Raw genomic sequence first — 23,363 nt, forward strand, 5'->3', positions numbered from 1 at the left:
ATGCTCAGAGACCGGTGCAAACACAATGGGCCAAATGGCCTCCCTCTGCACTATAACAATTGAGATTCTGTTCGATCAGGACAACAGTGAAAACGTAAATAAATATTTCATAATTTTCACTGAACCTACATTTCATGGAGCAAAAAAATCTCAATAGTAAAAGAGATTGATCAATGGCTAAAGAGATTAAGGATAATATTTAATTAACAGAACCAAGGGTAATAATCCTCATCTATGTTATTTAAAAAAGGAGAGAGATTGCAGAACTCTGTGGTATAGAGGAATCTGAGTGTTCTGGAACATGAATCTCAGAAAGTTATTATTCAGGTACAGCAAGTGATGAGCAAACAAATGGAATGTTGGTGTTCATTGCAAGGGGAAAATAGAGTACAAAAGTAGGGAAGTTTTGCTACAACTGTACAGGGCCTTAGTTAGACCACATCTAGAGTGCTGTGTGCAGTTTGGTCTCCTTACTTAAGGATTAATTTAATTTCATTCAAAGCAGTTTGGAGATGGTTCACTCGACTAATTCCCGAGATGAAGGTACCGTCTCACGAGGAAAGGTTGGGCCTGTATCCATTGGCGTTTAGAAGAATGAGAGGTGATCTAATTGAAACATATGAGATCTTGGGGGAACTTGACAGGGTGGATGCCAACAGGCTGTTCCCCCTTGTGGGAGATACTAGAACAACAGGACAGTTTCAAAATAAAGAGTCTCCCATTTAAGATGGAGATAAGGAGATTTTTTTTCTCTCAGAAGGACATCAGTCTGTGGAATTCTAATCTCCAAAGAGTAGTGGAGGCAGAGTCATTGGGTAGACAGAAAAATAGAGTTGAGGTCACAATTGGCTCAGCCATAATCGTATCAAATGGTGGAACATGCTTGAGAGTCGAATGGCCTACTCCTAATTCATATGTAGGATGTAGCTTGAGGATTGGGAGAAGTTTAGATATCAGCAAAGTGCAATCAACAATTGATAGAGGATCCCAGGCTGTTGAGGGAGGCAAGAGAAGAGATATCAGGGGCCCTGGCAGTAATTTTCAATTCTCTCCGGCCACAGGTGAGGTGCCAGAGGACTGGAGAGCTGCTAACATTGTCCCATTATTAAAAAAGGGAGGAAGGGACAGGCCAGGAAATTACAGGCCAGTCAGTCTAACCTCAGTGGTGGGGAAGTTACTAGAAAGAATTCTGAGGGACAAACTATATCTGCACTTGGAGAGACACGGATTAATTAGGGATAGTCAGCATGGATTTGTTAAGGGAAGGTCGTGTTTGACAAATACGATCAAATTTTATGGGGAAGGCACTTTTTCCCCCCCATTTGTAGAGGGGTCAATAACCAGGGGGCATAGATTTAAAGGTAAGAGGTAGAAGGCTAAGAGGGGAATTGAGGAGAAATGTTCTCACCCACAAGGTGGTGGGAATCTGGAACTCACTGCCCGAAAAGGGTGGTTGAGTCAGAAACTCTCGTAACATTTTAGTAGTATTTAGATATTCATTTGTGTTGCCATAGCCTCCAGGGATATAGGCCAAGCGCTGGAAAATGGGATTAGTGTAGTCAGATCTTTGACTGGTGCAGACACAATGGGCTGAATGGTCTCCTTCTGTGCTGTAAACGTTTATGACTATGAAAAAAAGAATGACAGCAAACTATACAGAAATATAAAAACATCTTGTAAGTAACAGCTTATATCCAGAAAGGGAGAAGAGTGGGTCCAAGACTAGTATTTTAAACTTAAACATGGGCATGAAAGCTGAGCTAGCTGAAGTGAACTGGGAAACTAGGCTAGCGAATAGATCAATAGAGAAGCAGTTGCAGATATTTAAGGGGATATTTCAGGGTATTCAGAATAAGTATATCCTAATATAAAGAAAAGTTCTAAAGGGGAGGACCCACCATCCGTGGTTAACTAGGGAAGTTAAGGAAAGCATTAAACTTAAGGAAAAAGTATACAACTCCACAAAGATGAGTGGCAGGACAGATGATTGGTCAGAATATAAAGAATGGCAGAGAATAACTAAAACGTTAAATCAGGAGAAAGAAATTAGAGTGTGAGAGGAAGCTAGTTAGAAATGTAAAAACAGATAGCAAGAGTTTCTATAGGTATTTAATAAAGGAAAAGAGTGAAGTGAGTGAAGTTGACTTCTAGGGAAGAGAAAGTGGGGAGTTAATAATAAAGAAATGGCAGATGGAATGATCAAATATTTTGCTTCCTTCTTCACTGTAGGGGATACAAAAACATTCCAGTAATAGCTGTAAACCCGGAGTGGAAGGGAAAAGAGGAACTTGGTGAAATTACAATCACTAGGGAAGTGGTACTGAGTAAATTGTTGGAGCTGCGGGCCGGCAAGTCTCTGGGTCCTGATGGACTTCATCCTAGGGTCTTAAAAGAGGTGGATAATGAGATAGATGCGTTGGTGTTAATTTTCCCAAAGTTCCCTAGATTCTGCAAAGGTTCCATCAGACTGGAAGGTAGTTAATATAACCCCTCTATTCGAGAAGGGAGGGAGGCAGAAGACAGGAAACTATAGGCCAGTTAGCTTGATGTCTGTCATGGGGAAGTTGTTAGAATCGGTCATTAAGGAGGTTGTAACTGAGCACTTAGAAAAACTCAAGGTAATTGGGAAGAGTCAGCATGGTTTTGTGAAAGGGAAATCATGTTTAACCAATCTATTGGAGTTCTTTGAGTAACATGCGCTGTAGATGTACTCTACTTGGATTTCGAGAAGGCATTTGATAAGGTGCCACATCAAAGGTTATTGTGGAAAATAAAAGCTCATGGTGTAGGGGGTAACATATTAACATGGATAGGAGATTAGCTGGCTGGGAGAAAACAGAGAGTAGGCATAAATGGGTTTTTGTTTGATTGGCAGGATGTGACAAGTGGAGTCCCACAGGGGTCTGTGCTGGGGCCTCAACTTTTTACAATTTACATCAATGACTTTAGATGAGGGGAATGAAGGCATGGTGACTAAATTTGCAGATGAAACAAAGATAGCGAGGAAAATAGAAACAAAAATAAAGCGCTGGGAAAACTCAGCAGTTCTAGCAGCATTTGCGGAGAAGAAACAGAGTTAATGTTTTGAGTCCGTATAACCCTTCTTCAGAGTCATATTGGACTTGAATCATTAACTCCTTCTCTCTGCACAGAGGCTGTCAGACCTGCTGAGTTTTTCCAGCATTTTCTGTTTTTGTTTCAGATTTCCAGCATCCACAGTATTTTGCTTTTATCTTAGGTAGGAAAGTACATTGTGAAGAGGACAAGAGGAGGTTGCAGATGGATATAGATAGGTTGAGTGAGTGGGCAAAAATCTGGCAGATGGAGTTTAATGTGGGAAAATGTGAAGTTGTTCACTTTGGCAGGAAGAACAAAAAAGCAGAGTATTACTTAAATAGAGAACAGCTGCATAATTCTGAGGTGCAGAGGGGTCCAGACGTTCTAGTGCTTGAGTCACAGAAAGTTAGTATACAGGTACAGCAAGTTATTAAGGCGGCTAATGGAACGCTATCCTTTATTATGAGCTAAATCAAACACAGAAGTAAGGATGTTATGGTTCAGTTATACAGGGCATTGGTGAGACCACATATATGGGCAGTTTTGGTCTCCTTATTTAAGGAAGGATGTAAATGCATTGGAGGCGGTTCAGAGCAGGTTTATTGGATTAATATCTGGAATGAGTGGGTTGTCTTATGAGGAAAGGTTGGACAGACTGGGCTTGTTTCCACTGGAACAGCCATGATCTGATTGAATGGTGGAGCAGGCTTGAGGGGCCGAATGGCCTACTTATGCTCCTATTTCATGTTAGCTACGAGCTCATAAAAAAAGGAGAGCAGCTAAAGTAAATATGGGTCTCTTAGAGGCAGAGACAGGAGAAATGATCATGGCAAGTAAAGAAATGCAGAGGAAATATCATGTCTGCCTTCACAGGACAACACACATAAAACATGCTGGAAACACTAGGTCCCAGCAGAGGCCTCTCCTCATCTGTCTATGGGGCTCCACCAAGGCCCTAGCTCCATTCTGTCCTACATATTGGGCCATCCGGCTTCCACCCTCCCAGCTGGATCCTCCTGCTCTCTCCCTCTCCCCCACCTGAAACCTGGCCTTCTGCTACCTAACCCCCCTCCTAGCACAGCAATTGGCAGCACCCCCCACAACACCCCCACCCCGCACCCCCCGCAGCCCCCAGCCCCCACCCCGCTCCCCCCGCAACCCCCAGCCCCCACCCTGCATCCCCCCGCAACCCCCCAATACCCCCCGATACCCCCGCATCCCCCCAATCCCCCCCTGATCCACCCGCATCCCCCCAACCCCCACACACCCCACTCCCCCCAACTCCCGCACACCCCACTCCCCCCAACCCCCGCACACCCCAATCCCCCCAACCCCCGCACACCCCACTCCCCCCAACCCCCGCACACCCCACTCCCCCCAACCCCCGCACACCCCACTCCCCCCAACCCCCGCACACCCCACTCCCCCCAACCCCCGCACACCCCACTCCCCCCAACCCCCGCATCCCCCCAATCCCCCCCTGATCCCCCCGCATCCACCCAATCCCCCCCGATCCCCCCGCACCCCCCCAACTCCCCGCACCCCCCAACCCCCCGCACCCCCCAACCCCCCGCACCCCCCAACCCCCGCAACACCCCACTCCCCCCAACCCCCGCAACACCCCACTCCCCCCAACCCCCGCACACCCCACTCCCCCCAACCCCCGCACACCCCACTCCCCCCAACCCCCGCACACCCCACTCCCCCCAACCCCCGCACACCCCACTCCCCCCAACCCCCGCACACCCCACTCCCCCCAACCCCCGCACACGCCACTCCCCCCAACCCCCGCACACCCCACTCCCCCCAACCCCCGCACACCCCACTCCCCCCAACCCCCGCACACCCCTCTCCCCCCAACCCCCACACACCCCACTCCCCCCAATCCCCGCACACCCAACTCCCCACAATCCCCAACCCCACTCAACCCCACACCCCTTGTTTCCTGGACAATGGGATGATGTCAGTATATTAACTCTCCTCCTAGGTTGGGCAGCCTGGATGAACCCATTTCTCTCACCAGTTCCTTTAAACATACCTGGGTGGTGGATCCTGCCAGTCGCCCCTCTTATTGGCACGTTTTGCCCGTGAGAACCCATTGGCCCGGACACTTCCAAACATCCCAAAGTGAAATTGCAGCCACTGATCCTCACGCTGGGGAGTCAATGGGCTCTGTCCAGAGAGAGCGCTGCTTCCCACAGCCTCCTCCTCCTCCTCCTCTCCCAGGGCACTATCCATTACTTGCTGACTGCTGGGAGTGTCCAGCACTGGCCCCAAGGCCGGGACAGGCCTTTCCTGGCTTTGTGCAACCACCATCTCTGGACCCTTGGATTCCAGGCTGCAGCCAGAAGTGAATCCCAGGTAGAGCTTTTTGCCATGAACCTGGAGCAGAAAGAGAGACAAAGTTGGTATTAATCAGAGTAGGAGTGATTGTGGAGAGTGTGTGAGACAGTCAGTCAGTCAGAGAGAGTGGGAGTGATTTTGGAGAGTGTGTGAGACAGTCAGTCAGAGAGAGTGGGAGTGATTGTGGAGAGTGTGTGAGACAGTCAGTCAGAGAGAGTGGGAGTGATTGTGGAGAGTGTGTGAGACAGTCAGTCAGAGAGAGTGGGAGTGATTGTGGAGAGTGTGTGAGACAGTCAGTCAGAGAGAGTGGGAGTGATTGTGGAGAGTGTGTGAGACAGTGAGAGAGAGTGGGAGTGATTGTGGAGACTGTGAGACAGTCAGAGAGCGTGTGAGTGATTGTGGAGACTGTGTGAGACAGTGAGAGAGAGTGTGAGTGATTGTGGAGACTGTGTGAGACAGTGAGAGAGAGTGTGAGTGATTGTGGAGACTGTGTGAAACAGTCAGAGAGAGTGCGAGTGATTTTGGAGACTGTGTGAGACAGTGAGAGAGAGTGTGAGTGATTGTGGAGACTGTGTGAGACAGTCAGAGAGAGTGCGAGTGATTATGGAGACTGTGTGAGACAGTGAGAGAGAGTGTGAGTGATTTTGGAGACTGTGTGAGACAGTGAGAGAGAGTGTGTGTGATTGTGGAGACTGTGTGAGACAGTCAGAGAGAGTGCGAGTGATTGTGGAGACTGTGTGAGACAGTGAGAGAGAGTGTGAGTGATTTTGGAGACTGTGTGAGACAGTGAGAGAGAGTGTGTGAGATTGTGGAGACTGTGTGGGACAGTGAGAGAGAGTGTGAGTGATTGTGGAGACTGTGTGGGACAGTGAGAGAGAGTGAGAGTGATTGTGGAGACTGTGTGAGACAGTGAGAGAGAGTGTGAGTGATTGTGGAGAGTGTGAAACAGTGAGAGTGTGAGTGATTGTGGAGACTGCATGAGACAGTCAGAGAGAGTGTGAGTGATTGTGGAGACTGTGAGAGACAGTGAGAGAGAGTGTGAGTGATTGTGGAGACTGTGTGGGACAGTCAGAGAGAGAGTGTGAGTGATTGTGGAGACTGTGTGAGACAGTGAGAGAGAGTGTGTGTGATTGTGGAGACTGTGTGGGACAGTCAGAGAGAGAGTGTGTGTGATTGTGGAGACATTATGAGACAGTCAGAGAGAGTGTGTGATTGTGGAGATTGTGAGAGACAGTGAGAGAGAGTGTGTGAGATTGTGGAGACTGTGTGGGACAGAGAGAGAGTGCGAGTGATTGTGGAGGCTGTGTGAGACAGTGAGAGAGAGTGTGAGTGATTGTGGAGACTGTGTGGGACAGTGAGAGAGAGTGTGAGTGCTTGTGGAGACTGTGTGAGACAGTCAGAGAGAGTGTGAGTGATTGTGGTGAGTGTGAGACAGTGAGAGTGTGAGTGATTGTGGAAAAATTATGAGACAGTCAGAGAGAGTGTGAATGATTGTGGAGACTGTGAGAGACAGTGAGAGAGAGTGTGAGTGATTGTGGAGACTGTGTGGGACAGTGAGAGTGTGAGTGATTGTGGAGACTGTGTGGGACAGTGAGAGAGAGTGTGAGTGATTGTGGAGACTGTGTGGGACAGTGAGAGTGTGTGATTGTGGAGACTGTGTGGGACAGAGAGAGTGCGAGTGATTGTGGAGACTGTATGAGATAGTCAGAGAGAGTGTGAGTGATTGTGTAGAGTGTGAGACAGTGAGAGTGTGAGTGATTGTGGAGACTGTGTGGGACAGTGAGAGAGAGTGTGGGTGATTGTGGAGACCGTGTGAGACAGTCAGAGAGAGTGTGAGTGATTGTGGAGAGTGTGAGACAGTGAGAGTGTGAGTGATTGTGGAGACGTTATGAGAGAGTCAGAGAGAGTGTGAGTGATTGTGGAGACTGTGAGAGACAGTGAGAGAGAGTGTGAGTGATTGAGGAGACTGTGTGGGACAGTCAGAGAGAGAGAGTGAGTGATTGTGGAGACTGTGTGAGACAGTGAGAGAGAGTGTGTGTGATTGTGGAGACTGTGTGGGACAGTCAGAGAGAGAGTGTGAGTGATTGTGGAGACTGTGTGAGACAGTGGGAGAGAGTGTGTGTGATTGTGGAGACAGTGTGGGACAGTCAGAGAGAGTGTGTGTGATTGTGGAGACTGTGTGAGACAGTGAGAGAGTGTGAGTGATTGTGGAGACTGTGTGAGACAGTGAGAGAGAGTGTGAGTGATTGTGGAGACTGTGTGGGACAGTGAGAGAGAGTGCGAGTGATTGTGGAGACTGTGTGAGACAGTGAGAGAGAGTGTGAGTGATTGTGGAGACTGTGTGGGACAGTGAGAGAGAGTGTGAGTGATTGTGGAGACTGTGTGGGACAGTGAGAGTGTGAGTGATTGTAGAGACTATGTGGGACAGTGAGAGTGTGTGATTGTGGAGACTCTGTGGGACAGAGAGAGTGCGAGTGATTGTGGAGACTGTATGAGACAGAGAGAGTGTGAGTGATTGTGGAGAGTGTGAGACAGTGAGAGTGTGAGTGATTGTGGAGACTGTGTGAGACAGTCAGAGAGAGTGTGAGTGATTGTGGAGACTGTGTGAGACAGTCAGAGAGAGTGCGAGTGATTTTGGAGACTGTGTGAGACAGTGAGAGAGAGTGTGAGTGATTGTGGAGACTGTGTGGGACAGTGAGTGAAAGGGCGAGTGATTGTGGAGACTGTGTGAGACAGTAGGAGAGAGTGTGAGTGATTGTGGAGACTGTGTGGGACAGTGAGAGAGAGTGAGTGTGAGTGATTGTGGAGACTGTGTGAGACAGTCAGAGAGAGTGTGAGTGATTGTGGAGACTGTGTGGGACAGTGAGAGAGAGTGTGAGTGATTGTGGAGACCGTGTCAGACAGTCAGAGAGAGTGGAAGTGATTGTGGAGAGTGTGTGAGACAGTGCGAGAGAGTGGGAGTGATTGTGGAGACTGTGAGACAGTCAGAGAGAGTGTGAGTGATTGTGGAGACTGTGTGAGGCAGTGAGAGAGAGTGTGAGTGATTGTGGAGACTGTGTGAGACAGTGAGAGAGAGTGTGAGTGATTGTGGAGACTGTGTGAGACAGTCAGAGAGAGTGCGAGTGATTTTGGAGACTGTGTGAGACAGTGAGAGAGAGTGTGAGTGATTGTGGAGACTGTGTGAGACAGTCAGAGAGAGTGCGAGTGATTGTGGAGACTGTGTGAGACAGTGAGAGAGAGTGTGAGTGATTTTGGAGACTGTGTGAGACAGTGAGAGAGAGTGTGTGTGATTGTGGAGACTGTGTGGGACAGTGAGAGAGAGTGTGAGTGATTGTGGAGACTGTGTGGGACAGTGAGAGAGAGTGTGAGTGATTGTGGAGACTGGGTGAGACAGTGAGAGAGAGTGTGAGTGATTGTGGAGAGTGTGAAACAGTGAGAGTGTGAGTGATTGTGGAGACTGCATGAGACAGTCAGAGAGAGTGTGAGTGATTGTGGAGACTGTGAGAGACAGTGAGAGAGAGTGTGAGTGATTGTGGAGACTGTGTGGGACAGTCAGAGAGAGAGTGTGAGTGATTGTGGAGACTGTGTGAGACAGTGAGAGAGAGTGTGTGTGATTGTGGAGACTGTGTGGGACATTCAGAGAGAGAGTAAGTGTGATTGTGGAGACAGTGAGAGAGAGTGTGAGTGATTGTGGAGACTGTGTGAGACAGTGAGAGAGAGTGTGTGAGGTTGTGGAGACTGTGTGGGACAGTGAGAGAGAGTGCGAGTGATTGTGGAGGCTGTGTGAGACAGTGACAGAGAGTGTGAGTGATTGTAGAGACTGTGTGGGACAGTGAGAGAGAGTGTGAGTGATTGTGGAGACTATGTGAGACAGTCAGAGAGAGTCTGAGTGATTGTGGAGACTGTGTTGGGACAGTGAGAGAGAGTGTGAGTGCTTGTGGAGACTGTGTGAGACAGTCAGAGAGAGTGTGAGTGATTGTGGTGAATGTGAGACAGTGAGAGTGTGAGTGATTGTGGAGACATTATGAGACAGTCAGAGAGAGTGTGAGTGATTGTGGAGACTGTGAGAGACAGTGAGAGAGAGTGTGAGTGATTGTGGAGACTGTGTGGGACAGTCAGAGAGAGATTGTGAGTGATTGTGGAGACTGTGTGAGACAGTGAGAGACAGTGTGAGTGATTTTGGAGACTGTGTGAGACAGTGAGAGAGAGTGTGAGTGATTGTGGAGACTGTGTGGGACAGTGAGAGAGAGTGTGAGTGATTTTGGAGACTGTGTGGGACAGTGAGAGAGAGTGTGTGAGATTGTGGAGACTGTGTGGGACAGTGAGAGAGAGTGTGAGTGATTGTGGAGACTGTGTGGGACAGTGAGAGAGAGTGCGAGTGATTGTGGAGACTGTGTGAGACAGTGAGAGAGAGTGTGAGTCATTGTGGAGACTGTGTGGGACAGTGAGAGAGAGTCTGAGAGATTGTGGAGACTGTGTGGGACAGTGAGAGAGAGTGAGAGTGATTGTGGAGACTGTGTGAGACAGTGAGAGAGAGTGTGAGTGATTGTGGAGACTGTGTGGGACAGTGAGAGAGAGAGTGTGAGTGATTGTGGAGACTGTGTGAGACAGTGAGAGAGAGTGTGAGTGATTGTGGAGACTGTGTGGGACAGTGAGAGAGAGAGTGTGAGTGATTGTGGAGACTGTGTGAGACAGTGAGAGAGAGTGTGAGTGATTGTGGAGACTGTGTGGGACAGTGAGAGAGAGTCTGAGAGATTGTGGAGACTGTGTGGGACAGTGAGAGAGAGTGAGAGTGATTGTGGAGACTGTGTGGGACAGTGAGAGTGTGAGTGATTGTGGAGACTGTGTGGGACAGAGAGAGTGCGAGTGATTGTGGAGACTGTATGAGAGAGTCAGAGAGAGTGTGAGTGATTGTGTAGAGTGTGAGACAGTGAGAGTGTGAGTGATTGTGGAGACTGTGTGGGACAGTGAGAGAGAGTGTGAGTGATTGTGGAGACCGTGTGAGACAGTCAGAGAGAGTGTGAGTGATTGTGGAGACTGTGAGAGACAGTGAGAGAGAGTGTGAGTGATTGTGGAGACTGTGTAAGGACAGTCAGAGAGAGAGTGTGAGTGATTGTGGAGACTGTGTGGGACAGTGAGAGAGAGTGCGAGTGATTGTGGAGACTGTGTGAGACAGTGAGAGAGAGTGTGAGTGATTGTGGAGACTGTGTGGGACAGTGAGAGAGAGTGCGAGTGATTGTGGAGACTGTGTGAGACAGTGAGAGAGAGTGTGAGTGATTGTGGAGACTGTGTGGGACAATGAGAGAGAGTCTGAGTGATTGTGGAGACTGTGTGGGACAGTGAGAGAGAGTGAGAGTGATTGTGGAGACTGTATGGGACAGTGAGAGTGTGAGTGATTGTGGAGACTGTGTGGGACAGTGAGAGTGTGTGATTGTGGAGACTGTGTGGGACAGAGAGAGTGCGAGTGATTGTGGAGACTGTATGAGATAGTCAGAGAGAGTGTGAGTGATTGTGTAGAGTGTGAGACAGTGAGAGTGTGAGTGATTGTGGAGACTGTGTGGGACAGTGAGAGAGAGTGTGAGTGATTGTGGAGACCGTGTGAGACAGTCAGAGAGAGTGTGAGTGATTGTGGAGAGTGTGAGACAGTTAGAGTGTGAGTGATTGTGGAGACTTTATGAGACAGTCAGAGAGAGTGTGAGTGATTGTGGAGACTGTGAGAGACAGTGAGAGAGAGTGTGAGTGATTGAGGAGACTGTGTGGGACAGTCTGAGAAAGAGTGTGAGTGATTGTGGAGACTGTGTGAGACAGTGAGAGAGAGTGTGTGTGATTGTGGAGACAGTGTGGGACAGTCAGAGAGAGTGTGTGTGATTGTGGAGACTGTGTGAGACAGTGAGAGAGAGTGTGAGTGATTGTGGAGACTGTGTGAGACAGTCAGAGAAAGTGTGTGTGATTGTGGAGACTGTGTGGGACAGTGAGAGAGAGTGCGAGTGATTGTGGAGACTGTGTGAGACAGTGAGAGAGAGTGTGAGTGATTGTGGAGACTGTGTGAGACAGTGAGAGAGAGTGTGAGTGATTGCGGAGACTGTGTGGGACAGTGAGAGAGAGTGTGAGTGATGGTGGAGACTGTGTGGTACAGTGAGAGTGTGAGTGATTGTGGAGACTATGTGGGACAGTGAGAGTGTGTGATTGTGGAGACTCTGTGGGACAGAGAGAGTGCGAGTGATTGTGGAGACTGTATGAGACAGAGAGAGTGTGAGTGATTGTGGAGAGTGTGAGACAGTGAGAGTGTGAGTGATTGTGGAGACTGTGTGAGACAGTCAGAGAGAGTGCGAGTGATTTTGGAGATTGTGTGAGACAGTGAGAGAGAGTGTGAGTGATTGTGGAGACTGTGTGGGACAGTGAGAGAGAGTGTGAGTGATTGCGGAGACCGTGTGAGACAGTCAGAGAGAGTGTGAGTGATTGTGGAGACTGTGTGGGACAGTGAGAGAGAGTGTGAGTGATTGCGGAGACCGTGTGAGACAGTCAGAGAGAGTGGGAGTGATTGTGGAGAGTGTGTGAGACAGTGAGAGAATGTGGGAGTGATTGTGGAGACTGTGAGACAGTCAGAGAGAGTGTGAGTGATTGTGGAGACTGTGTGAGACAGTGAGAGAGAGTGTGAGTGATTGTGGAGACTGTGTGAGACAGTGAGAGAGAGTGTGAGTCATTGTGGAGACTGTGTGAGACAGTCAGAGAGAGTGCGAGTGATTTAGGAGACTGTGTGAGACAGTGAGAGAGAGTGTGAGTGATTGTGGAGATTGTGTGGGACAGTGAGAGAGAGTGTGAGTGATTGTGGAGACTGTGAGAGACAGTGAGAGAGAGTGTGAGTGATTGTGGAGACTGTGTGGGACAGTCAGAGAGAGAGTGTGAGTGATTGTGGAGACTGTGTGAGACAGTGAGAGAGAGTGTGTGTGATTGTGGAGACTGTGTGGGACAGTCAGAGAGAGAGTGTGTGTGATTGTGGAGACATTATGAGACAGTCAGAGAGAGTGTGTGATTGTGGAGATTGTGAGAGACAGTGAGAGAGAGTGTGTGAGATTGTGGAGACTGTGTGGGACAGAGAGAGAGTGCGAGTGATTGTGGAGGCTGTGTGAGACAGTGAGAGAGAGTGTGAGTGATTGTGGAGACTGTGTGGGACAGTGAGAGAGAGTGTGAGTGCTTGTGGAGACTGTGTGAGACAGTCAGAGAGAGTGTGAGTGATTGTGGTGAGTGTGAGACAGTGAGAGTGTGAGTGATTGTGGAAAAATTATGAGACAGTCAGAGAGAGTGTGAATGATTGTGGAGACTGTGAGAGACAGTGAGAGAGAGTGTGAGTGATTGTGGAGACTGTGTGGGACAGTGAGAGTGTGAGTGATTGTGGAGACTGTGTGGGACAGTGAGAGAGAGTGTGCGTGATTGTGGAGACTGTGTGGGACAGTGAGAGTGTGTGATTGTGGAGACTGTGTGGGACAGAGAGAGTGCGAGTGATTGTGGAGACTGTATGAGATAGTCAGAGAGAGTGTGAGTGATTGTGTAGAGTGTGAGACAGTGAGAGTGTGAGTGATTGTGGAGACTGTGTGGGACAGTGAGAGAGAGTGTGGGTGATTGTGGAGACCGTGTGAGACAGTCAGAGAGAGTGTGAGTGATTGTGGAGAGTGTGAGACAGTGAGAGTGTGAGTGATTGTGGAGACGTTATGAGAGAGTCAGAGAGAGTGTGAGTGATTGTGGAGACTGTGAGAGACAGTGAGAGAGAGTGTGAGTGATTGAGGAGACTGTGTGGGACAGTCAGAGAGAGAGAGTGAGTGATTGTGGAGACTGTGTGAGACAGTGAGAGAGAGTGTGTGTGATTGTGGAGACTGTGTGGGACAGTCAGAGAGAGAGTGTGAGTGATTGTGGAGACTGTGTGAGACAGTGGGAGAGAGTGTGTGTGATTGTGGAGACAGTGTGGGACAGTCAGAGAGAGTGTGTGTGATTGTGGAGACTGTGTGAGACAGTGAGAGAGTGTGAGTGATTGTGGAGACTGTGTGAGACAGTGAGAGAGAGTGTGAGTGATTGTGGAGACTGTGTGGGACAGTGAGAGAGAGTGCGAGTGATTGTGGAGACTGTGTGAGACAGTGAGAGAGAGTGTGAGTGATTGTGGAGACTGTGTGGGACAGTGAGAGAGAGTGTGAGTGATTGTGGAGACTGTGTGGGACAGTGAGAGTGTGAGTGATTGTAGAGACTATGTGGGACAGTGAGAGTGTGTGATTGTGGAGACTCTGTGGGACAGAGAGAGTGCGAGTGATTGTGGAGACTGTATGAGACAGAGAGAGTGTGAGTGATTGTGGAGAGTGTGAGACAGTGAGAGTGTGAGTGATTGTGGAGACTGTGTGGGACAGTGAGAGAGAGTGTGAGTGATTGTGGAGACCGTGTCAGACAGTCAGAGAGAGTGGAAGTGATTGTGGAGAGTGTGTGAGACAGTGCGAGAGAGTGGGAGTGATTGTGGAGACTGTGAGACAGTCAGAGAGAGTGTGAGTGATTGTGGAGACTGTGTGAGGCAGTGAGAGAGAGTGTGAGTGATTGTGGAGACTGTGTGAGACAGTGAGAGAGAGTGTGAGTGATTGTGGAGACTGTGTGAGACAGTCAGAGAGAGTGCGAGTGATTTTGGAGACTGTGTGAGACAGTGAGAGAGAGTGTGAGTGATTGTGGAGACTGTGTGAGACAGTCAGAGAGAGTGCGAGTGATTGTGGAGACTGTGTGAGACAGTGAGAGAGAGTGTGAGTGATTTTGGAGACTGTGTGAGACAGTGAGAGAGAGTGTGTGTGATTGTGGAGACTGTGTGGGACAGTGAGAGAGAGTGTGAGTGATTGTGGAGACTGTGTGGGACAGTGAGAGAGAGTGTGAGTGATTGTGGAGACTGGGTGAGACAGTGAGAGAGAGTGTGAGTGATTGTGGAGAGTGTGAAACAGTGAGAGTGTGAGTGATTGTGGAGACTGCATGAGACAGTCAGAGAGAGTGTGAGTGATTGTGGAGACTGTGAGAGACAGTGAGAGAGAGTGTGAGTGATTGTGGAGACTGTGTGGGACAGTCAGAGAGAGAGTGTGAGTGATTGTGGAGACTGTGTGAGACAGTGAGAGAGAGTGTGTGTGATTGTGGAGACTGTGTGGGACAGTCAGAGAGAGAGTAAGTGTGATTGTGGAGACAGTGAGAGAGAGTGTGAGTGATTGTGGAGACTGTGTGAGACAGTGAGAGAGAGTGTGTGAGGTTGTGGAGACTGTGTGGGACAGTGAGAGAGAGTGCGAGTGATTGTGGAGGCTGTGTGAGACAGTGACAGAGAGTGTGAGTGATTGTAGAGACTGTGTGGGACAGTGAGAGAGAGTGTGAGTGATTGTGGAGACTATGTGAGACAGTCAGAGAGAGTCTGAGTGATTGTGGAGACTATGTTGGGACAGAGAGAGAGAGTGTGAGTGCTTGTGGAGACTGTGTGAGACAGTCAGAGAGAGTGTGAGTGATTGTGGTGAATGTGAGACAGTGAGAGTGTGAGTGATTGTGGAGACATTATGAGACAGTCAGAGAGAGTGTGAGTGATTGTGGAGACTGTGAGAGACAGTGAGAGAGAGTGTGAGTGATTGTGGAGACTGTGTGGGACAGTCAGAGAGAGATTGTGAGTGATTGTGGAGACTGTGAGAGACAGTGAGAGAGAGTGTGTGTGATTGTGGAGACTGTGTGGGACAGTGAGAGAGAGTGAGAGTGATTGTGGAGAGTGTGAAACAGTGAGAGTGTGAGTGATTGTGGAGACTGCATGAGACAGTCAGAGAGAGTGTGAGTGATTGTGGAGACTGTGAGAGACAGTGAGAGAGAGTGTGTGTGATTGTGGAGACTGTGTGGGACAGTCAGAGAGAGAGTGCGAGTGATTGTGGAGACTGTGTGGGACAGTCAGAGAGAGAGTGCGAGTGATTGTGGAGACTGTGTGGGACAGTGAGAGAGAGTGTGAGTGATTGTGGAGACTGTGTGGGACAGTGAGAGAGAGTGCGAGTGATTGTGGAGACTGTGTGAGACAGTGAGAGAGAGTGTGAGTGATTGTGGAGACTGTGTGGGACAGTGAGAGAGAGTGCGAGTGATTGTGGAGACTGTATGGGACAGTGAGAGAGAGTGTGAGTCATTGTGGAGACTGTGTGGGACAGTGAGAGAGAGTCTGAGAGATTGTGGAGACTGTGTGAGACAGTGAGAGAGAGTGTGAGTCATTGTGGAGACTGTGTGGGACAGTGAGAGAGAGTCTGAGAGATTGTGGAGACTGTGTGGGACAGTGAGAGAGAGTGAGAGTGATTGTGGAGAGTGTGAAACAGTGAGAGTGTGAGTGATTGTGGAGACTGCATGAGACAGTCAGAGAGAGTGTGAGTGATTGTGGAGACTGTGAGAGACAGTGAGAGAGAGTGTGAGTGATTGTGGAGACTGTGTGGGACAGTCAGAGAGAGAGTGTGAGTGATTGTGGAGACTGTGTGAGACAGTGAGAGAGAGTGTGAGTGATTGTGGAATGTGTTTGGGACAGTGAGAGAGAGTGTGTGTGATTGTGGAGACTGTGTGGGACAGTGAGAGAGAGTGTGAGTGATTGTGGAGGCTGTGTGAGACAGTGAGAGAGAGTGTGAGTGATTGTGGAGACTGTGTGGACAGTGAGAGAGAGTGTGAGTCATTGTGGAGACTGTGTGGGACAGTGAGAGGGAGTGTGTGTGATTGTGGAGACTGTGTGGGACAGTGAGAGAGAGTGTGAGTGATTGTGGAGACTGTGTGGGACAGTGAGAGAGAGTGAGAGTGATTGTGGAGACTGTGTGGGACAGTGAGAGTGTGAGTGATTGTGGAGACTGTGTGGGACAGAGAGAGTGCGAGTGATTGTGGAGACTGTATGAGAGAGTCAGAGAGAGTGTGAGTGATTGTGTAGAGTGTGAGACAGTGAGAGTGTGAGTGATTGTGGAGACTGTGTGGGACAGTGAGAGAGAGTGTGAGTGATTGTGGAGACCGTGTGAGACAGTCAGAGAGAGTTTGAGTGATTGTGGAGACTGTGAGAGACAGTGAGAGAGAGTGTGAGTGATTGTGGAGACTGTGTAAGGACAGTCAGAGAGAGAGTGTGAGTGATTGTGGAGACTGTGTGGGACAGTGAGAGAGAGTGCGAGTGATTGTGGAGACTGTGTGAGACAGTGAGAGAGAGTGTGAGTGATTGTGGAGACTGTGTGGGACAGTGAGAGAGAGTGCGAGTGATTGTGGAGACTGTGTGAGACAGTGAGAGAGAGTGTGAGTGATTGTGGAGACTGTGTGGGACAATGAGAGAGAGTCTGAGTGATTGTGGAGACTGTGTGGGACAGTGAGAGAGAGTGAGAGTGATTGTGGAGACTGTATGGAACAGTGAGAGTGTGAGTGATTGTGGAGACTGTGTGGGACAGTGAGAGTGTGTGATTGTGGAGACTGTGTGGGACAGAGAGAGTGCGAGTGATTGTGGAGACTGTATGAGATAGTCAGAGAGAGTGTGAGTGATTGTGTAGAGTGTGAGACAGTGAGAGTGTGAGTGATTGTGGAGACTGTGTGGGACAGTGAGAGAGAGTGTGAGTGATTGTGGAGACCGTGTGAGACAGTCAGAGAGAGTGTGAGTGATTGTGGAGAGTGTGAGACAGTTAGAGTGTGAGTGATTGTGGAGACTTTATGAGACAGTCAGAGAGAGTGTGAGTGATTGTGGAGACTGTGAGAGACAGTGAGAGAGAGTGTGAGTGATTGAGGAGACTGTGTGGGACAGTCAGAGAAAGAGTGTGAGTGATTGTGGAGACTGTGTGAGACAGTGAGAGAGAGTGTGTGTGATTGTGGAGACAGTGTGGGACAGTCAGAGAGAGTGTGTGTGATTGTGGAGACTGTGTGAGACAGTGAGAGAGAGTGTGAGTGATTGTGGAGACTGTGTGAGACAGTCAGAGAGAGTGTGTGTGATTGTGGAGACTGTGTGGGACAGTGAGAGAGAGTGCGAGTGATTGTGGAGACTGTGTGAGACAGTGAGAGAGAGTGTGAGTGATTGCGGAGACTGTGTGGGACAGTGAGAGAGAGTGTGAGTGATGGTGGAGACTGTGTGGTTCAGTGAGAGTGTGAGTGATTGTGGAGACTATGTGGGACAGTGAGAGTGTGTGATTGTGGAGACTCTGTGGGACAGAGAGAGTGCGAGTGATTGTGGAGACTGTATGAGACAGAGAGAGTGTGAGTGATTGTGGAGAGTGTGAGACAGTGAGAGTGTGAGTGATTGTGGAGACTGTGTGAGACAGTCAGAGAGAGTGCGAGTGATTTTGGAGATTGTGTGGGACAGTGAGAGAGAGTGTGAGTGATTGTGGAGACCGTGTGAGACAGTCAGAGAGAGTGGGAGTGATTGTGGAGAGTGTGTGAGACAGTGAGAGAATGTGGGAGTGATTGTGGAGACTGTGAGACAGTCAGAGAGAGTGTGAGTGATTGTGGAGACTGTGTGAGACAGTGAGAGAGAGTGTGAGTGATTGTGGAGACTGTGTGAGACAGTGAGAGAGAGTGTGAGTGATTGTGGAGACTGTGTGAGACAGTCAGAGAGAGTGCGAGTGATTTAGGAGACTGTGTGAGACAGTGAGAGAGAGTGTGAGTGATTGTGGAGATTGTGTGGGACAGTGAGAGAGAGTGTGAGTGATTGTGGAGACTGTGTGGGACAGTGAGAGAGATTGTGAGTGATTGTGGAGACTGTGTGAGACAGTGAGAGAGAGTGTGAGTGATTGTGGAGAGTGTGAAACAGTGAGAGTGTGAGTGATTGTGGAGACTGCATGAGACAGTCAGAGAGAGTGTGAGTGATTGTGGAGACTGTGAGAGACAGTGAGAGAGAGTGTGAGTGATTGTGGAGACTGTGTGGGACAGTCAGAGAGAGAGTGTGAGTGATTGTGGAGACTGTGTGAGACAGTGAGAGAGAGTGTGTGTGATTGTGGAGACTGTGTGGGACAGTCAGAGAGAGAGTGTGTGTGATTGTGGAGACAGTGAGAGAGAGTGTGAGTGATTGTGGAGACTGTGTGAGACAGTGAGAGAGAGTGTGTGAGATTGTGGAGACTGTGTGGGACAGTGAGAGAGAGTGCGAGTGATTGTGGAGGCTGTGTGAGACAGTGAGAGAGAGTGTGAGTGATTGTGGAGACCGTGTGGGACAGTGAGAGAGAGTGTGAGTGATTGTGGAGACTATGTGAGACAGTCAGAGAGAGTGTGAGTGATTGTGGAGACTGTGTTGGGACAGTGAGAGAGAGTGTGAGTGCTTGTGGAGACTGTGTGAGACAGTCAGAGAGAGTGTGAGTGATTGTGGTGAATGTGAGACAGTGAGAGTGTGAGTGATCGTGGAGAAATTATGAGACAGTCAGAGAGAGTGTGAGTGATTGTGGAGACTGTGAGAGACAGTGAGAGAGAGTGTGAGTGATTGTGGAGACTGTGTGGGACAGTCAGAGAGAGAGTGTGAGTGATTGTGGAGACTGTGTGAGACAGTGAGAGAGAGTGTGTGTGATTGTGGAGACTGTGTGAGACAGTGAGAGAGAGTGTGAGTGATTGTGGAGACTGTGTGGGACAGTGAGAGAGAGTGTCAGTGATTGTGGAGACTGTGTGAGACAGTGAGAGAGAGTGTGAGTGATTGTGGAGACTGTGTGGGACAGTGAGAGAGAGTCTGAGTGATTGTGGAGACTGTGTGGGACAGTGAGAGAGAGTGAGAGTTATTGTGGAGACTGTGTGGGACAGTGAGAGTGTGAGTGATTGTGGAGACTGTGTGGGACAGTGAGAGTGTGTGATTGTGGAGACTGTGTGGGACAGAGAGAGTGCGAGTGATTGTGGAGACTGTATGAGATAGTCAGAGAGAGTGTGAGTGATTGTGTAGAGTGTGAGACAGTGAGAGTGTGAGTGACTGTGGAGACTGTGTGGGACAGTGAGAGAGAGTGTGAGTGATTGTGGAGACTGTGTGAGACAGTGAGAGAGAGTGTGAGTGATTGTGGAGAGTGTGGGACAGTGAGAGAGAGTGTGATTGATTGTGGAGACTGTGTGAGACAGTCAGAGAGAGTGTGAGTGATTGTGGAGACTGTGAGAGACAGTGAGAGAGAGTGTGAGTGATTGTGGAGACTGTGTGAGACAGTCAGAGAGAGAGTGTGAGTGATTGTGGAGACTGTGTGAGGCAGTGAGAGAGAGTGTGTGTGATTGTGGAGACTGCATGAGACAGTGAGAGAGAGTTTGAGTGATTGTGGAGACTGTGTGGGACAGTGAGAGAGAGTGTGAGTGATTGTGGAGACTGTGTGAGACAGTGAGAGAGAGTGTGAGTGATTGTGGAGACTGTGTGAGACAGTGAGAGAGAGTGCGAGTGATTGTGGAGACTGTGTGAGACAGTGAGAGAGAGTGTGAGTGATTGTGGTGACTGTGTGGGACAGTGAGAGAGAGTCTGAGTGATTGTGGAGACTGTGCGGGACAGTGACAGCGAGTGAGAGTGATTGTGGAGACTGTATGGGACAGTGAGAGTGTCAGTGATTGTGGAGACTGTGTCGGACAGTGAGAGTGTGTGATTGTGGAGACTGTATGAGATAGTCAGAGAGAGTGTGAGTGATTGTTTAGAGTGTGAGACAGTGAGAGTGTGAGTGATTGTGGAGACTGTGTGGGACAGTGAGAGAGAGTGTGAGTGCTTGTGGAGACCGTGTGAGACAGTCAGAGAGAGTGTGAGTGATTGTGGAGAGTGTGAGACAGTGAGAGTGTGAGTGATTGTGGAGACTTTATGAGACAGTCAGAGAGAGTGTGAGTGATTGTGGAGACTGTGAGAGACAGTGAGAGAGAGTGTGAGTGATTGAGGAGACTGTGTGAGACAGTGAGAGAGAGTGTGAGTGATTGTGGAGACTGTGTGAGACAGTGAGAGAGAGTTTGTGTGATTGTGGAGACAGTGTGGGACAGTCAGAGAGAGTGTGTGTGATTGTGGAGACTGTGTGAGACAGTGAGAGAGAGTGTGAGTGATTGTGGAGACTGTGTGAGACAGTGAGAGAGAGTGTGTTTGATTGTGGAGACTGAGGGACAGTGAGAGAGAGTGCGAGTGATTGTGGAGACTGTGTGAGACAGTGAGAGAGAGTGTGAGTGATTGTGGAGACTGTGTGGGACAGTGAGAGAGAGTGTGAGTGATTGTGGAGACTGTGTGGGACAGTGAGAGTGTGAGTGATTGTGGAGACTATGTGGGACAGTGAGAGTGTGTGATTGTGGAGACTCTTTGGGACAGAGAGAGTGCGAGTGATTGTGGAGACTGTATGAGACAGAGAGAGTGTGAGTGATTGTGTAGAGTGTGAGACAGTGAGAGTGTGAGTGATTGTGGAGACTGTGTGAGACAGTCAGAGAGAGTGTGAGTGATTGTGGAGACTGTGTGAGACAGTCAGAGAGAGTGCGAGTGATTTTGGAGACTGTGTGAGACAGTGAGAGAGAGTGTGAGTGATTGTGGAGACTGTGTGGGACAGTGAGTGAGAGGGCGAGTGATTGGGGAGACTGTGTGAGACAGTGAGAGAGAGTGTGAGTGATTGTGCAGACTGTGTGGGACAGTGAGAGAGAGTGAGTGCGAGTGTTTGTGGAGACTGTGTGAGACAGTCAGAGAGAGTGTGAGTGTTTGTTGAGACTGTGTGGGACAGTGAGAGAGAGTGTGAGTGATTGTGGAGACCGTGTGAGACAGTCAGAGAGAGTGGGAGTGATTGTGGAGACTGTGAGACAGTCAGAGAGAGTGTGAGTGATTGTGGAGACTGTGTGAGACAGTGAGAGAGAGTGTGAGTGATTGTGGAGACTGTGTGAGACAGTGAGAGAGAGTGCGAGTGATTTTGGAGACTGTGTGAGACAGTGAGAGAGAGTGTGAGTGATTGTGGAGACTGTGTGAGACAGTCAGAGAGAGTGCGAGTGATTGTGGAGACTGTGTGGGACAGTGAGAGAGAGTGAGAGTGATTGTGGAGACTGTGTGGGACAGTGAGAGTGTCAGTGATTGTGGAGACTGTGTGGGACAGTGAGAGTGTGTGATTGTGGAGACTGTGTGGGACAGAGAGAGTGCGAGTGATTGTGGAGACTTTATGAGATAGTCAGAGAGAGTGTGAGTGATTGTGTAGAGTGTGAGACAGTGAGAGTGTGAGTGATTGTGGAGACTGTGTGGGACAGTGAGGGAGAGTGTGAGTGATTGTGGAGACCGTGTGAGACAGTCAGAGAGAGTGTGAGTGATTGTGGAGAGTGTGAGACAGTGAGAGTGTGAGTGATTGTGGAGACTTTATGAGACAGTCAGAGAGAGTGTGAGTGATTGTGGAGACTGTGAGAGACAGTGAGAGAGAGTGTGAGTGATTGTGGAGACTGTGTGGGACAGTGAGAGAGAGTGTGAGTGAGTGTGGAGACTATGTGAGACAGTCAGAGAGAGTGTGAGTGATTGTGGAGTCTGTGTTGGGACAGTGAGAGAGAGTGTGAGTGCTTGTGGAGACTGTGTGAGACAGTCAGAGAGAGTGTGAGTGATTGTGGTGATTGTGAGACAGTGAGAGTGTGAGTGATTGTGGAGACATTATGAGACAGTCAGAGAGAGTGTGAGTGATTGTGGAGACTGTGAGAGACAGTGAGAGAGAATGTGAGTGATTGTGGAGACTGTGTGGGACAGTCAGAGAGAGAGTGTGAGTGATTGTGGAGACTGTGTGAGACAGTGAGAGAGAGTGTGTGTGATTGTGGAGACTGCATGAGACCGTGAGAGAGAGTGTGAGTGATTGTGGAGACTGTGTGGGACAGTGAGAGAGAGTGCGAGTGATTGTGGAGACTGTGTGAGACAGTGAGAGAGAGTGTGAGTGATTGTGGAGACTGTGTGGGACAGTAAGAGAGAGTCTGAGTGATTGTGGAGACTGTGTAGAACAGTGAGAGAGAGTGAGAATCATTGTGGAGACTGTGTGGGACAGTGAGAGTGTCAGTGATTGTGGAGACTGTGTGGGACAGTGAGAGTGTTTGATTGTGGAGACTGTGTGGGACAGAGAGAGTGCGAGTGATTGTGGAGACTGTATGAGACAGTCAGAGAGAGTGTGAGTGATTGTGTAGAGTGTGAGACATTGAGAGTGTGAGTGATTGTGGAGACTGTGTGGGAAAGTGAGAGAGAGTGTGAATGATTGTGGAGACCGTGTGAGACAGTCAGAGAGAGTGTGAGTGATTGTGGAGAGTGTGAGACAGTGAGAGTGTGAGTGATTGTGCAGACTTTATGAGGCAGTCAGAGAGAGTGTTAGTGATTGTGGAGACTGTGAGAGACAGTGAGCGAGAGTGTGAGTGATTGAGGAGACTGTGTGGGACAGTCAGAGAGAGAGTGTGAGTGATTGTGGAGACTGTATGAGACAGTGAAAGAGACTGTGTGTGATTGTGGAGACTGTGTGGGACAGTCAGAGAGAGAGTGTGTGTGATTGTGGAGACTGTGTGAGACAGTGAGAGAGAGTGTGAGTGATTGTGGAGACTGTGTGGGACAGTGAGAGAGAGTGTGAGTGATTGTGGAGACTGGGTGGGACAGTGAGAGTGTGAGTGATTGTGGAGACAATGTGGGACAGTGAGAGTGTGTGATTGTGGAGACTCTGTGGGACAGAGAGAGTGCGAGTGATTGTGGAGACTGTATGAGACAGAGAGAGTGTGAGTGATTGTGGAGAGTGTGAGACAGTGAGAGTGTGAGTGATTGTGGAGACTGTGTGAGACAGTCAGAGAGAGTGTGAGTGATTGTGGAGACCGTGTGGGACAGTCAGTCAGAGAGAGTGGGAGTGATTGTGGAGACTGTGTGGGACAGTCAGAGAGAGAGTGAGAGTGATTGTGGAGTATGTGTCAGACAGTCAGAGAGTGTGTGAGTGATTGTGGAGAGTGTGGGACAGTGAGAGAGAGTGAGAGTGATTGTGGAGACTGTGTCAGACAGTGAGAGAGAGTGTGTGTGATTGTGGAGATTGTGCGGGACAGCGAGAGAG

At 49.2% G+C, this 23,363-nt stretch overlaps 1 protein-coding gene across 1 annotated transcript in view; it reads right to left on the minus strand.

Moving 5' to 3' along the window:
- LOC144673035 (endonuclease 8-like 2) overlaps positions 1–23,363 on the minus strand; it is a 45,681-nt gene that overhangs the window by 16,748 nt on the left and 5,570 nt on the right. Inside the window, exon 2 of the mRNA XM_078535031.1 lies at positions 5,096–5,439. Coding sequence (XP_078391157.1) covers positions 5,096–5,439 — 344 coding nt within the window. The remainder of the gene's footprint in view (positions 1–5,095; positions 5,440–23,363) is intronic.

This window comes from Cetorhinus maximus, unplaced genomic scaffold, assembly GCF_964194155.1.
Source record: "Cetorhinus maximus unplaced genomic scaffold, sCetMax3.hap1.1 HAP1_SCAFFOLD_214, whole genome shotgun sequence".
NCBI lineage: Eukaryota > Metazoa > Chordata > Chondrichthyes > Lamniformes > Cetorhinidae > Cetorhinus > Cetorhinus maximus.